This window comes from Limanda limanda, chromosome 18 (assembly GCF_963576545.1).
Source record: "Limanda limanda chromosome 18, fLimLim1.1, whole genome shotgun sequence".
NCBI classification, from domain to species: Eukaryota; Metazoa; Chordata; class Actinopteri; order Pleuronectiformes; family Pleuronectidae; genus Limanda; species Limanda limanda.
Window position 1 is genome coordinate 6,773,216 of NC_083653.1, and position 14,334 is coordinate 6,787,549.

The window sequence follows — 14,334 nt, forward strand, 5'->3', positions numbered from 1 at the left end:
TATGCCCTCAGCACTGCACCTGGCTGTAGCATGGTGGAGAGCTGCGGATAAGGATGACAGACAACAGACAACCAATCAAACCAGAGGTGTCACGGGTCGCGGGGGTCAACCGGGCAGATTACACCCCTCAAGGCCATTGACCACAGATTGGAATTGAGCTGAGTGGGTTGTCAGTTATATGGCGTCATAGTCGTTAAACCAAGTGATTCTGTTTCGGCACCAAGGACGGCGTGATGTAAGCAATGCTGCAGCGATTAGGTGTGTTATATACGGCAGAATGTCTTCAGAGGGAGTTGAAGAGAAGCTGACACTTTATTTCATTTTTATTATTTTACGGAAGAATTTCAGTTTAAAGGCTGTAAATGAGCCCGATTGGAAGATTTTTTAGTCGATGTAAATTAATCAAGACAACAGGCACATCCCCGTTCATCTCATACTCCTGCAATTCTTTTACTTTGTACGTTGCTTTTGTGGCTAGTGTACAATAAATGAATGTACCCATTCGTTCCCACAGACATTAATATCAATGTTTTTCCAAAGTAGAATTTTTAAAAACATTTTCCAAAGCCTTTACAAAGGATTTAGGGACAAATACATTTGATCTTATCTTATTTCATCTTGTGTATCGTATCGTGATGTATTGTATGGTATCTTATCATTTTCTTATCGTATCATATCGTATTGTGTATCCTTATTTACATGTTACTTCAAAACTCAATGATTCATTATCTCCATTCTCTCGTTTATTTCCACCCTGTGGCCTCAGTTTCTTTCTGGTTATTTACTGCAAGAATGACATTGACCTGCAGCCTCACGGGTCACATCCAGAAAATGATCAAAGTTTTACATCTGAATGGCCGATCATAAATAACCTTGATGCACTTTTCAGGTTTAACCTCGGCCGTGCTGGAGAGGAACCATCGATCTCCTCATTTGTCTTCCAGACATTCAGTGACATTGATCCAGGGTCTTGCCTTTTGTCTCCGTCACTCTGCACTGGTCTTCTTTGCAATGTCTTAATTTTCTGCTTCCTCTCGCTAACCTGTTTTACTGCGTGCACCGCAGAGCTGGCTTTTCAGAGGGGACCTCATTACCAGACCTGGGGTATCCATGAACATTTGGGAAGACATTCATGGTCCCCAGAGGATGAATCCTACTGATGAGGGTGACCCTTGACTCGTCCTCTAGAGCCACCGTGAGATGTTGCAACAACAGCTGGATCCACATGGAATCTGGAGACCTTCATGGTCCCCAGAGGATGAATCATGATAACTCATTAACTGATTCACTGGCTTTTAATGTTGCTCAGCAGGTTAAATGTTTAATTTGGTTTATGAACCACTACCTGCAAAGCCAATGACATTCCCATCAACCTCAGCTTGTTTAACTAAATTATACCTCCTGTACATCAGCATGTTGAGATCTTTAGTGTTTAACTCAAAGTACTGCGGTCATTGCAATGTGCAACATACAACTAAGAATACTAACTGTGTATATGGTTGCATGGTTACTGTGAGAGTACATCTAATACTAAGGTAATTATTACTTAAGCCCCTTCATAATATAAAAAACTTTATTTGTAAAGCACTTTTCAACAAACAAAGTGACAAAGTGCTTCACAAGATGATAAAACAGTAAAATAAAAACTGTTTTTTTCTCAGGGATGCGTAACTTGGGATTGAATCAGGGCCGGGTCTAGGCAGGGGCAAGAGGGGGCCTGGCCCCCTCAAATAAATGTTGTGCCCCCTCAAACTAAATCCCAATTTATAATAATAATAATATAATAAAGCACAGTGCCCCCTCAAGATTTGTGGCTGCCCCCTCATACATGCCTGTCTAGACCCGGCCCTGGATTGAATCCACATCCAAAGGTAAAGTCAGTGGATTTCCTTCTGTCCTCGTCCTGGCACATGAAGCCTCTTGTGCACACATCACAGCAGCAGCAGCAGGAGGATTAAATGAGAGCTGTCAGAGATCGACTTGTCAGTGAGGAGTCGGAGACAGAAACAGGGCCACATCGTCCTCCGTGATCTCGGGGTAATTCGCCTCTGCATCTCATCTCCTGAGGGCAAACAGCCACACTTCTCTCTGCTGAGCACATCTCTAAATGGCTGAGTTATGTCACCATTGATCAACGCCACAGTTCACCACACTGCGTCAGAAGATGGGTTCCCCGGCCCTTAATCTGGAGATGACAGGCATGTAGGGTCCTGTGTTGCATATTAAATCAGACCTATGAGGAGAGGTATTAATGTTCCCTGCTTAGTGGATAAACAAGAGGCTGTTCAAAGCAGGATTTTATCACTGAAAAGGGTCTAATGAAAAATGGATTTTGATACAATCCATTTACAAATTCAACCAAGTGAATCTAAAACCATCTCGACAAGAATTCCATCTTTCCACAAACTATCATCTCATTGACCCTCTACCGCCCCCTGCTGGCTCAACAATGTCCCGCAATGTGGGGAAAAAAAGAGACACATTTTCACAACAGTAGAGATTTTAATAAACTTTTCAATTCACAAGTCATATTGCAGATGACATGATTAGTTTTTATATTACCAAAGATCATTGAAAAATGCATCATTATAAATACATGGCGACATTTCATATATACTTTTTTTTTGTACAGAATCATTTCAAAAAGGTCCCTCAGTTGGGAAAGTAAGTGTACAACCAACCTGAGACCTGATGGGAATCTGAAGAACTATACTTTCCAAATAGAAAAGATTTTCAAATATGGGATCTAACTATATTTAAAAGGGTCATGGCTATAAAGTGAAACATATATATTTTTTTGATCTTGTCGTTTTATTGCTAAAGAGACACCCTGATTATCTGATGAAGTCCTCTCAATGAAAAAGTTACAATATTTTTGATGAATATTCAATTAAATAATTGATATAAAAAAGGCATTGTTGGCAAAAAAGCAGAAGCGTACAGTATAAGTGCATTTACAAAAAATAAACTTTCTCTGAATATTTAAAAGATACAAATGCGAAGGGTTGCAGTGTGACCGCCTGGTTGAACGGTGTAAAGCTGAATAATGGTCAAAGAGATGACGGAGTGAGAAGATGAACAGGAAGACGTGAGAAGCTCTTGCTCTCCATGGCTGTGTAGTTTTTTTTTTGTATTCCTCCCTTCTCTGATTCAATTGCCCTCTTTCCCCTCCATTTACCAATCAATCAATATCCTCATCGAGTTTCATTCCTTAGCGCCAATCTTCATCGTTGTCATCCTCTCCTTCAGATGACTCTTCGTGGCTGCTGACCTGCTCGGTCACTCCATTCCCATTTCCCCCCTGATTATCCTCCGCCGTCGACGCTGCTGCCGCCGCCGCCTTCCTGGCTCGAGCTTCAGTCGCCGCCTGCTCCTCTTCCTCTTTCAGACGCAGCGCCGCCGCCTTCTTCTCCTGCTCGGCGTGACTCTTCATGTGGGCGCTTCGACTCTTCACCTTATTAAACACCCTGGAATACGGAGAGAAAGTTATGTAACGTTACACACAATAGCAGGTGTGTACATTTAATAAATCGATCAAAATCGTTCTTTAAAACTCTTCAGCCCTATTATGTTCTTTTCCCAGCATGCACCTGGCTTCCAACCAGTTCACTAACCATTCATGAGAAGATTCTGTGAATAAAACTGTTTGATATTTGCCACATCGGTGTGGCCTGAGTCATTAAAGCAAACACAAGTCATCAAGTTCTTTGCCCTTACTCCAATAAAACTGCAGCTCAAGCAATATTTAATTTATGAGGTCGATACAGAGAATGATAACTAAAAACTGTGTCTGCTCAAAACTGCTGTAAATAAAACGGAGTTGGAAAAGAAAATGTAGGCAGTCAGTGCTTAAACCTGAGATTATATGTAAATAAGTGAATTCATGGGAAAATTATCCTTGAGTTTTATGTGAGTGCAGAAAACCAAAAATCTAAGAAAACGTGAAGTGTTTTGGCAAGAAAAATCTAAATATTCAGTTTCAAATAAATAAGTCTTACTAACTTATAGTTTTTAATCAAGAAAACTCTGAAATAATGAAAGAAATATTCTTGATAACTAATAATAAACTACTGTCAGCATTATTTCACCCTGCAGTTTATTGCAGGTTTTATTAGTCTGTCAATCAGTGCCCATTATTTCACAATTTCATGACCTTATCACTTCATTATCTGCATTTCTTCACATGACTGCTGAATTCACAACATCCTACTTTATCTGTTATCTTGTTATTGACCCACATGAACAACAATCAACGCACTGAGTAGACACTGCGGCTGCAACCCTCAAAAACATTATTGAGACGGCAACACTGCAAAGTAGGCGAGCGTTCACCTAGTGCTGATTGACAAACTCACACTTGCGATCACATCCCGAGTCATGAATAAAACCAGCGTATACCTGCCACACTTCTTGCACGGAAACACTGCGTCCGGATCCAGCGGCGGCTTCGGCGGAGCTCTGGGCTTCTTTGCCGCAGGGTCGCCCCGAGGCCTGGGATGTGCCGCCGGGCGATGAACCTCCTTATTCACAGCGTCTGGCTCTTTGATCACCGGCATTGTTCCCGCCTGGAGCACCAGACAAGTATAAAGAAGTTTTGTAGTTTCTATATCAAAGTTTCGTTGGAAACTCTTCTCCTGGTGTTGATTTAACTACTGAAAACGCATCTCTGCTCCAAAATAATTACATTTACATGTTTTACTCCATTTAAAAAAAATCCCTCTGTGATTCTTTCTAACATTCTATTGACCAAACAGCAATGATGGCTATTTACAGGCCTAACATGCAGTGAAATACTTACATAGTCATGAGCCTGTAGTGACTGAGCGACCCTCGCCTGATGGTCTCTCTCAGTAATCTGCTCGTAAGACGCATCCTTCTTGTCGTCCCCACCCGTCTCTCCAAGAGCCAGTTTGGACTGATGGGAGCCCTGTGATGAAGACGTTCTTTTAACCAGTAACCAGTACGTGGTGCGTTACATTTGAGCCTCGTTAACTCCGCCCTACCTTGATGTCCACCACGGCCTCTGCCTGTTTCTCCCCTGGCGAGTCTGGAGGCCCGAAGGTTAAAATACTATTGCGACCGATCTTCACCTGCTTCTTGTACGTGTAGTAGAACTCTACACACTGAGCCACAGTCTTGGTCTGCACCTTTAAACCAGCGCAACAAAAAACAAAAACACACACACACAAGCAGGTTAATGTTAGTATTCTGATGTTCCATGGACTGTCTATGTTTATTTGTATAAGGTGCATCTGCAGCACAACAGTGTATAATTTAAGAGCAGCTGTAGTCTCGTGGTACCGATACTGAAGCAAAGACCACATTTCCCACAAATCAACTTACTTCCTGACTCAAAGAGGATGTGGCAAGGCTACTTTTTTCTGACATTTTAGCTCAGTTTGTGTTGAAAGAGGAGCTGGCAGCTTCCTGTTTGTAATCTTGCACATTTTCCAACACTAACTGTCACATGCTTTAAAATGCAGTCAAGGTCCGGTAATGAGTAATTTCTAACGATGTTTGTTTTAAGTAATTAAACCAATGGCTCAAAATGAGTGTCTTAGCATTTACTGACACAACACAGGGCAGATTAAAGTTAAATGTATTTTTAGATTTATTTGGGTTGATTTGTGCTTGTTTACGCTGCAGGGCGAAATTAACGAGCATACCAGTTTCTGCACCAGAAAGAAGTCCTTCCTGTAGGCAGAGATGCCCTTATTGAAGTAGCGCTTCTCTTCTGCCGTCCAGCTGTCAGAGCCTGCGAGTTCATTCAGAGGCAGTAAAATTTTATGTGTTCTTACAGGAATGAGGGAACATTTAGAGAGGAATTTAAAAAAAATCATAAAGAACAAGAGAGGAAGAGGAAGAGAAATAAAGGTAATTTGGGAATCTGTTAGAGTAGATAAAAGTGGTTTAGATTTAAAAGACTCGTTTTCCTGTAGAGTTAAAACTTGCCTGAGTAGTGATAACCAGCCAGGGTATGGCCTCTGGGAAAAGAAGGGTCCTGGAGCAACAGACGTCCCAATGTTTCCTGCGAATCAGCATCAAAGAGGGAATCAATAAAACCACATCTAACTGTAAAAAATAACAAAGACGTGTGGATTTACACCAATATAAAAACATTTTGATCAAATGCTGCTGCTGTCGTTCGTTTTAATTTGTTTCCTTTTGATCGTTATCAGGGCAAACTGAATTTCTTCAAGTCGACCGAGACTGTGAGTCACTATACTTACAAGAAAATCACCTCCGCATTCATGTAAACAGTGTAAAACCAGCTCCTGATTGGTTCCTCCCCCTGTGAGAACACTGGAACAAGCCATGTTCATCAAATCAACCACTGGGAAGAAAAGAAAAGAGCGAGTAGTGAGAAAGCAGCTCAGGAAGAATCCATAACGTTAAAGGCTCGCTGTGCTCAACGTTAGATACGTATAAGGAAACAGACGGAGCCTTCTTTCCGTACTCTGAAACTTTGCCAGGAGTCTTGAGAGTTGGTAAGAAACTATAGCGTCTATATGATGTTACAAACCACGACTTTTGCCTGTTTTTAGGAGGCACATCATCAGAACCCCTTTCAAAGCCAACATGTGTGATGTTCTCAGAATCTCTTGACCCTGTGCTGCCCTCTGGTGGATGCATTGTATCTCTTTAAATGAGTCTCAACAGTCAGCATGACATGAGATACTCACTGCTCTCCTGGTCGCCATGTTTCAGGTTAGAGTTTTCCACAGGGACCCAAACCAAGTCGGCCTTGAGCTGGTCAAACTGGGAGGAAAGTTGATCCTGCAGAACTGGAATATCTGCTTGGTACTGCTGTCCGATGTTGATGCGCCTGGATAATAAAAAAAAAATGAAGCAGAGTTATGGAGATCAGAGCTAAGAGCTTTTGGGACAAATATTGAAAGACCTCAGAAGCCTGTTTCTATGGTTTCGATGTTGGAGGTTGTACTCACGGTTCGAGGCTAACTGGTGTGACATCAGTGATCATGGGCAGGACAGGGGGAGAGATATCTGAACTTGCTGAAAAATGCAAATAAAATAAACTTTTACACATTATCTGATAAAGTCTCTAGTGGATTTTACGAGATGGTTAACAACCAAGACTTACCGGAGCGCAACAGGCTGCGGGTCGCCGTCTTGGGCGTTGGCGGCAGAGGAAGGATCTGGTTGCTTACGGCGATGCTGGTCATCAAGGTGGAGAAGTAGAGTCCCGAGCCCTCGCGCACAGGAGAGAGGATGGGTGGAGGCGTGTAGGGGGGCAGCATGAGGGGATGGTCCGGCATACGGACCGGGGAGCGCAGGTTACTCTGGTAGGAGGAGATGCTGGAGTAGACGGATGGAGCGATGAAGGTGGCTGGTTTGGGAGGAGGGATGATGAGAGGCTCTGGGCGAGGGCGACGCTTGAATTTGGATTTTCCATCCGCATCCGGCCCTGGATCGCTCTCACCATCCTGGATAGAAGATGGAACATGTTACTTTAACTTGTTGATAACAGTCGGCAGGAATCCATGGACCCAACCTGCCTCGTGTTGAAAGTTCAGGATGGAGGAGGAAGGATAACAGTGTAGTGAATGTTGTCCTGGCTCTTAATAACGACTAGTACTCTTATAAACAATAAATATAGTTGCGGATCATGTGCACCACGTCAGCAGATGAGAACAACTTTAGGATGTGGTGTTCCTAATAAAGTGCTCGATGCTTGTGACCCTCTTTGCTGAGCAGATATCACCGAGCTGTCACTGGTCTTTACCTCCACCACACACACAGCAGAAAACACACGGTCACGTTTGTCCTCGGATGTTTTCCTTTCCATGACGGTATTGGATAGAATGATGTCAAACTGTTGAATCAGTCTTCATTGTGAACCTTCACACCCACTTTATAACAGAGCTGATCCACACCCTACATGGCTGCTTCAGGTTTCAGCACCTTCTAATACGACTAGAATGTCACTCGGTAGAGCACATACCTCCACTGAGGCCCAACCGGCAACTTAAATTCAATCAAGCTGCACCAGACTTGATATAATCGTCAATATGAGTCACTATATGAGTCAGTGCCCTTTTTTTTTTTAAATCAAGATCCAAAAAAGTTTTGAATCCTTGGCCCATGTCCCACCTTTCTACCACGTTTTTCCAATATCTTCACTTGTAGCCTTGAGTCCCTACGATAATAAAGTTGGTACCACTGATCAAAAACAATGATCCAACTGCATGTGACAATTGGGGGTGGGAATTGGCAAAAATGTGACGATTCAATAGTATTGCGATATTTGGGCCACGATTCAATAGTATTGCGATTCTGCGATATATTGCGATACTGCAAGTATTGCGATTCGATTCTGCGATATATTGCGATTCATGTCCCCCATATTATTCAAAGGCATTACAACAAATGAGGAAAATAAGACTGCTCGGCTCACTTCAAATGTCACATTTAATTCTGTGAACAACATTGTCTTCTACACATTAACTGAAGTGCAAAAACTTTGTCCTTGAACATTCAGGACACAGGACCTTTGTAATTCTTTTCTGAATAGGAGACCTCTCACATGAACACTGAGCTCAATCATATAAATAAGAGTAACCTTGACCTTCAATCAAATTGAGACCTGCAAGGTCATGACCCAAAATGTTAAATTCATTTGGGAATATTGGCATTTTTGTTCAGAAAAAGGAGTTGGTCAACATGCTCAGATGTTAAAGTGCTCCTCTGGAACGTTACTATATCTCCTGCAGTGGAGAACATCCTTTCCTCATACACAGTAGGTATCTTTTAAACTCTGAAACTCTCCTCGTCAAAAATTTTTTTTTTTAAATATTGCAATACTTTGTGCTACAGTATCGATATAATCGCGGGCGCAAAATATCGCGATACTGAACAGAATCGATTTTTTCCCCCACCACTAGTGACAATCATATCAAAGCAGATCTCGTCTCCTCACCGAACTAACCTGGCCAAGACTCTCAGACATGGAGTTCCTGAGCGATCGCCGGCGAGCCACGATGACGGAGGGTATGCGGTCGGACAGCGCCGCGCTCAGACGCTCGCCCTGGCCGAGTCGGCCCTGAGCCCAGAGGCCCTGAGGATCCATCGGACTCCTGTGCACCGGCACAGACACGGGGATGACCAGGGGCACCATGGCGGCCTGTCTGCCTGAGGAACCCTCTTCCTGTGGAGGCGGGAAGAAGAAAGAAGGAGATGTGAGAGAGAGGGAGAGAGAGCATTTCAGGATATTTGGGGGAAAAAGAAAAGGGGTTGCGATGTGAAAAAGGGAGAGAGGCTCATCACCTACAACGTTCATCTTCATCCTCCTCAAAGTTGTTGCTCATTAACTTTCTGTCGTTGAACTAATCAATCAATCAATTGTTACAGCTCTGAACTGCATGAGTCAGATTCTCCAGCAGACTTCACTCTATTGTAATATTGATTTTCACTCACAGAGTTCAAAAAGCCTGAATTCTGCAGCACTCTGTCAGAAGTCACACCCTTTTCTGTAGAAAGTAAGCGAACCTTGTTGTTTTGTTTCCTTCTACTTTCTTCTCTGAAATGCACACGTGAAGCAATCCTAACATCTATTATTGGCAAAGAGAGATCTAAATCAGTTTTGTGTTTCACTCTCCAGGCAAAGTCACCAGAGGAACCGGAGTGAGGACATGTGAATCTCATCTGCTTCACCAGAGAAGAGCTGTTTGCCAACCGCGATACAACAGTGCAGGGTTTGTGAGCAGCGATATTAAACCTGTTCGGGGTGTGTTGGGGAGTTGCAGTCGTGCAGGTTGACAGCTCGGCCCCTCCCTGGCTCTGCTGAATGACTGGGAAACCGCCTGCAGGAATGTGGAGGTGTGCAGACATGCAGCTCCTCTGATTGTACATCCAGCGTTTTCGCCTTCTGCACTAAAGCCTACAACGAGCCTGGTTAAACCCCTGAGGACAGAGCGCTGACAAAATGGAACTAGCTTTTTGTTTACTCTGTTTAACTGAGCTGCTGAAGAAAAAATAAAAAAAATGCCGGCTCCATTGGGTGCGCCGCTCAAAATGTAAACAATCTAAATCCTGAGTAACAGGGTGAAAGGTATCGCCTCCCTCACGGCGATAAAAATGAGGACAATCCTCAAAATCCAGAAAGCAGGATGTTCAATAATAGCAGTTTTTCAGGTTGCACCAGTATTTGCTGCCGCCTGCTACGGCTGAGGTTCCACAGCTGCAGGGAATCCAGTAAACAGACCCAATAAGAGGATTTTGTAAACCACGGGGGAAGTTCTGCATAGAAACAGGGTTCTTCCTCTTTGTGCAGCTGACTGAAGCAAACACTCGATTGCCTAGATTACCATGAATAAAAAAAGGAAATACATTTTCAGTGAGTGATTGTTTAACCTTGACGATTTTTTGCCTTTCCGATGCCGTCTGTGCAAGAGTCTCCAGGTTGATCTCCTTCGACGCCCTCCTCCTCCGGCGGGTGATCTGGATGACGCCTCCTGTGGCCACCTGGCTCTCCCCTCCTCTCTTTTCGCCCGCCACTCCGTTCTGGGACGCTGAAGGTTCTTTGGAGCCCTGGGACCAGATGTTGGTCGGAGGGGGACCCAGTGGGGACTGTCCTTCTCTGGAGAGGCGACGCGAGCGCCGTGGGGCCGCCGGCGGTGAGTCTGAGGCCTCTTCAGGATCTGCGGCGCCCTTTTCGGGACCCGGTTCAGGTACGGCTAATGAGTCACAGGTTTGAGTCTGTGGCTCCACTGAGCGGACCTCCTCCTTTTGAGATGCAACTTCAGGTGGACAGGGTTCAGGAGACTGAAAACCTGCAAAGTTTTGGGTCTGTGGCTGCTTTGGTTGCACCTGCAGTTGTGTTGTTGCATCTTGCTGTGGCACATTATGCTGCAGCTGCTGCTGCTGCTGCATCTGCTGCATCTGCTGCTGTCGCCCCTGAAGCTGATGCTGCTGATGATACTGCTGCATGTGCTGCAGTTGTTGCTGCTGTTGCATTTGATGATGTGTCATTTGGTGATGCTGGTGTTGCTGCAGATGTTGCTGCTGCTGCTGCATCTGAAGGTGATGCTGTTGCTGCAACTGCTGCTGCTGCTGTTGCTGCTGCTGCTGGTGATGATGATGCATTTTTTGCTGCTGCATCTGGTGAATCAGTTGTTGTTGTTGAGTTTTCTGCTGCTCTCCGTAGGCCAGGCTCGGCACGGCCTTGGTCCCTGGGAAAACTGAGTAGTAGCCCGATGAGAACTGCTGCTTGCTGGGTCGAAACGTCGACTGGAAGGGCTGCAGCATGGACCCCTGCAGAGCGTGGGGGGGCACGTGGGCCTGACCCTGGAGCTCCGCACCTTTGTGGCCATGTTGATACGCTTGCAGCTGCGCCTGTTGCATCGCAGCCACGGCCGCGTGCTGCTCCCACTCGAGCCCCCTCCCCTGAGCTGGTGCCTGGTTGGCATCTCTATAAGCCTCGGCGGGCACGGGCACTTGATTCTCTACGGCCACTGGCAGAGTCACACCTTCGTGGACTCCTTTGTGGAACGCCATCTGACCCCTGACGTTCACCCCACCCATGTAGGGACCAAAGTTCTGCCCCCAGGCTGGCACGGGGGCTTCCTGAGACCAGCCGGGGGCCTGAATGGAGTCCTGGTGTATCCACTTCACCGGAGCAGCCTGCTGGTAGTGCGGTAAACTTGGGGGCCCTTTGTCGGGGTTGTAAACAGCCGAGCTGCTGGCAGAGTCACTGTGGCTGGACTCGAGAGTAGGAGGTCCCATGCCAAAGTAAACCTCCCCTGAATGCTGCACCGACTCCTTCATGCCTGCAGCCTGATGCTTGCCACTCTTGTCCGCGTTGACTTGAGGCGGGAGACTCATACTAATGTTCTAATGAACGAAAAATGTCACCGCTCTCCGTCTTTAATTGGGTGTGCAAATCTGAAGTGATCGCCTCTGTAGTGTGTCGTCTCGGCCTGCAGTCGAGAAATGCTTTGTTTAGTTGTGCACACAGACGTATTTGGGAGGAAATACAAATCCCAGAGGAAAGTGCAGGCTGGGGAACATGCAACCGTCCTTCTTGCAGAATCAAATCTGAGGTTTGTTGTCCGTTCTTCTCATCCTCTCCAGGCTGCCAGACCTTATGAGAGAAAGGAGGGGTTAGACTCTGAGCTCAAGCACAAAGTTTGCAAGTCTACTTTCACCAAAGAGGAAACCGAGGCCTACACAAGCAAACAGCCCAGATAGAAAAGTGAAAGAGTGGATCTGTCAAAGTGAGCAGAAGCAGAAGAGGGAGAATACAGAATATATACATGTATATAAAGACATTAAGGTCCATGTGCATGCAAAGGGAGAGTTATAACCTGAAGTTATTAAGCAGCCAAAGGCAGCAAGGAGGCGCTTGCGGTTCAGCTGCCATTTGGCACAACAAGAAATACAGGAAACGAAGGGGCTCATGCAGTCAGCCGGGCGATGGCCACTGATGTTCTTCTCTATATCAAGAATAAACAAGCAGCTCGACCTGAACCCGGTGTGTGTACCTCATCGACGGTGCACGGAGCTCCAGCCCCATGGAGCTGCCCTGGTTCCGATCGAAGTCGACTGCGTGCAGCCCCGCGGAGGGATCGTGCGCAGCAGCGAGTGTCATAACTCTGACAACTTTCCCTCGAGTTTCTCTGCGCACAGATCTGGCGAAACGAGGCGGGTGCAGATCTATGGTGTCGATTCTAGAACAGCAGGAAAGGGCTGTGCTACGACGTTGCGCGACGCGTGCGTAAAACCGTGCGTAAAAACCGTGCACGTCCGGGAAAACATGTCCACAAACACCCAGAGGAAAAGTTATGCGTCTCCCCCCCCCCCTCCACACACACACACACACACACACACACACAAAACGCCGCCCGCCTCACCCCGAAAAAAAAAAGACAGCGCCACTCACATCCTGTTGTCCAATCCCGTCGTCGGACCACTCCCATCGCCGTGGCCGTGGACGTTCGTTTTCGCTGTCATGGCTGCCCCGGAAAAGCGGAGTCTGGCCTCGTCACACGGAAACAGTGTCCGCCCAGGGCCGGAGCCACGACTTCAGAGCTCCGGCAGCCCCCACCCCCTGTATTACATTACCCAAGGCTTGTCCTTGTTTAATTACTATATCACACTGATGTCATAAAGTAGTTTATTCAGATATGTAAAGTCATATGATACCGTTTGGTTGCATTACTTTTACTTTTTTAATTTGCATCAGACTAAATATAAAATCATTGTATTTGCACATTTTCATCTATGACATCTTTAGTACTTCAAGGAAGTTTATAAAAAAAAAAACTTTTATGCATTAAACTTTTATAACCATTTATACAATTTTCACCTACTTAATACATATTTCCTCCTATCGACTATCACCAGTGTCCGCACAGGGCCGGAGCCACGACTTCAGAGCACCAGCAGACTAAATGTAAAATCATCGTATTTGCACATTTTCATCTATGACATCTTTAGTATTTCAAGAAAGTTTAAAAAAAAAAAAAAACTTTTATGCATTACACTGCTATAATAACCATTTATACAATTTTCACCTACTTAATACATATTTCCTCATATCGACTATCAACAGTGTCTGCACAGGGCCGGAGCCACGACTTCATCGCACCAGCATCCCCCCCCCCGCATTACATTGCCCAAGGCTTCCAAACTTTATTAAATGCTCTATGTTTGTCCTTGTTTAATTATGTCACAATGATGTCATAATGTAGTTTATTCAGATATGTAAAGTCCTATGATACAGTTTGTTTACATTACTTTTACTTTATTAATTTGTATCAGACTAAATGTAAAATTATTGTATTTGCACATTTTCATCTATGACATCTTCAGTAGCTTAAGGAAGTTCATTAAAGAAAAACTTTTATACATTAAACTTTTATAATCATTTATACAATTTTCAACTACTTAATACATATGTTCTCCTATCGCCTATCAACTACCTTAACCTTTTTTCATAATTAATATTTTTCCTGTGATATGATTGATGAGACAAGGTCATGGTATGTGCTCATACTGATTGGTTGGATATGATTCTGAAACCAGATACAAACAAGGAAATGTTCTTTTAAAATTCATTGAATCAAGTGTATTAGTGTCAATATAGGAACGTAGTCTAATATTACTTTCTATTTTTGATGTTTTCTATTTAAAACATCATCCATGACAGAAATTCCTCATAACTCCGATTCAAAATTACAAATCAGAATTTTCCCCATTCGGCGGCTCATTATTTTAATTCTATACAATATGACTGCGGATGTCTGTCATGAGTAAGAACTTGTGGTCAAGAATACATCTGATTTGTGTACTTAGCCTGTGGTGGATTGGGGGACT

General features: G+C 44.5%; 1 protein-coding gene across 2 annotated transcripts; it reads right to left on the bottom strand.

Moving 5' to 3' along the window:
- Nucleotides 1-2,494: 2,494 nt before the first annotated feature.
- On the bottom strand, nucleotides 2,495-12,936 carry mideasa (mitotic deacetylase associated SANT domain protein a). 2 transcript variants are annotated; one of them, XM_061091785.1, is made up of 13 exons: nucleotides 12,899-12,936; nucleotides 10,372-12,100; nucleotides 8,948-9,166; nucleotides 7,103-7,445; nucleotides 6,948-7,014; nucleotides 6,684-6,826; nucleotides 6,231-6,334; nucleotides 5,953-6,028; nucleotides 5,667-5,755; nucleotides 5,004-5,147; nucleotides 4,799-4,927; nucleotides 4,399-4,565; nucleotides 2,495-3,467 (listed from the first exon to the last, which is right to left on the bottom strand). In XM_061091785.1, exons 2-13 carry the CDS (start codon nucleotides 11,839-11,841, stop codon nucleotides 3,212-3,214), a joined length of 3,207 nt encoding a protein of 1,068 aa, XP_060947768.1. In that variant the 5' UTR covers nucleotides 11,842-12,100; nucleotides 12,899-12,936; the 3' UTR covers nucleotides 2,495-3,211. The 2 variants fall into 2 exon arrangements, with proteins under 2 accessions (XP_060947768.1, XP_060947767.1); XM_061091784.1 differs by lacking the exon at nucleotides 12,899-12,936 and adding an exon at nucleotides 12,501-12,755.
- Between the last annotated feature and the right edge of the window lie 1,398 nt (nucleotides 12,937-14,334).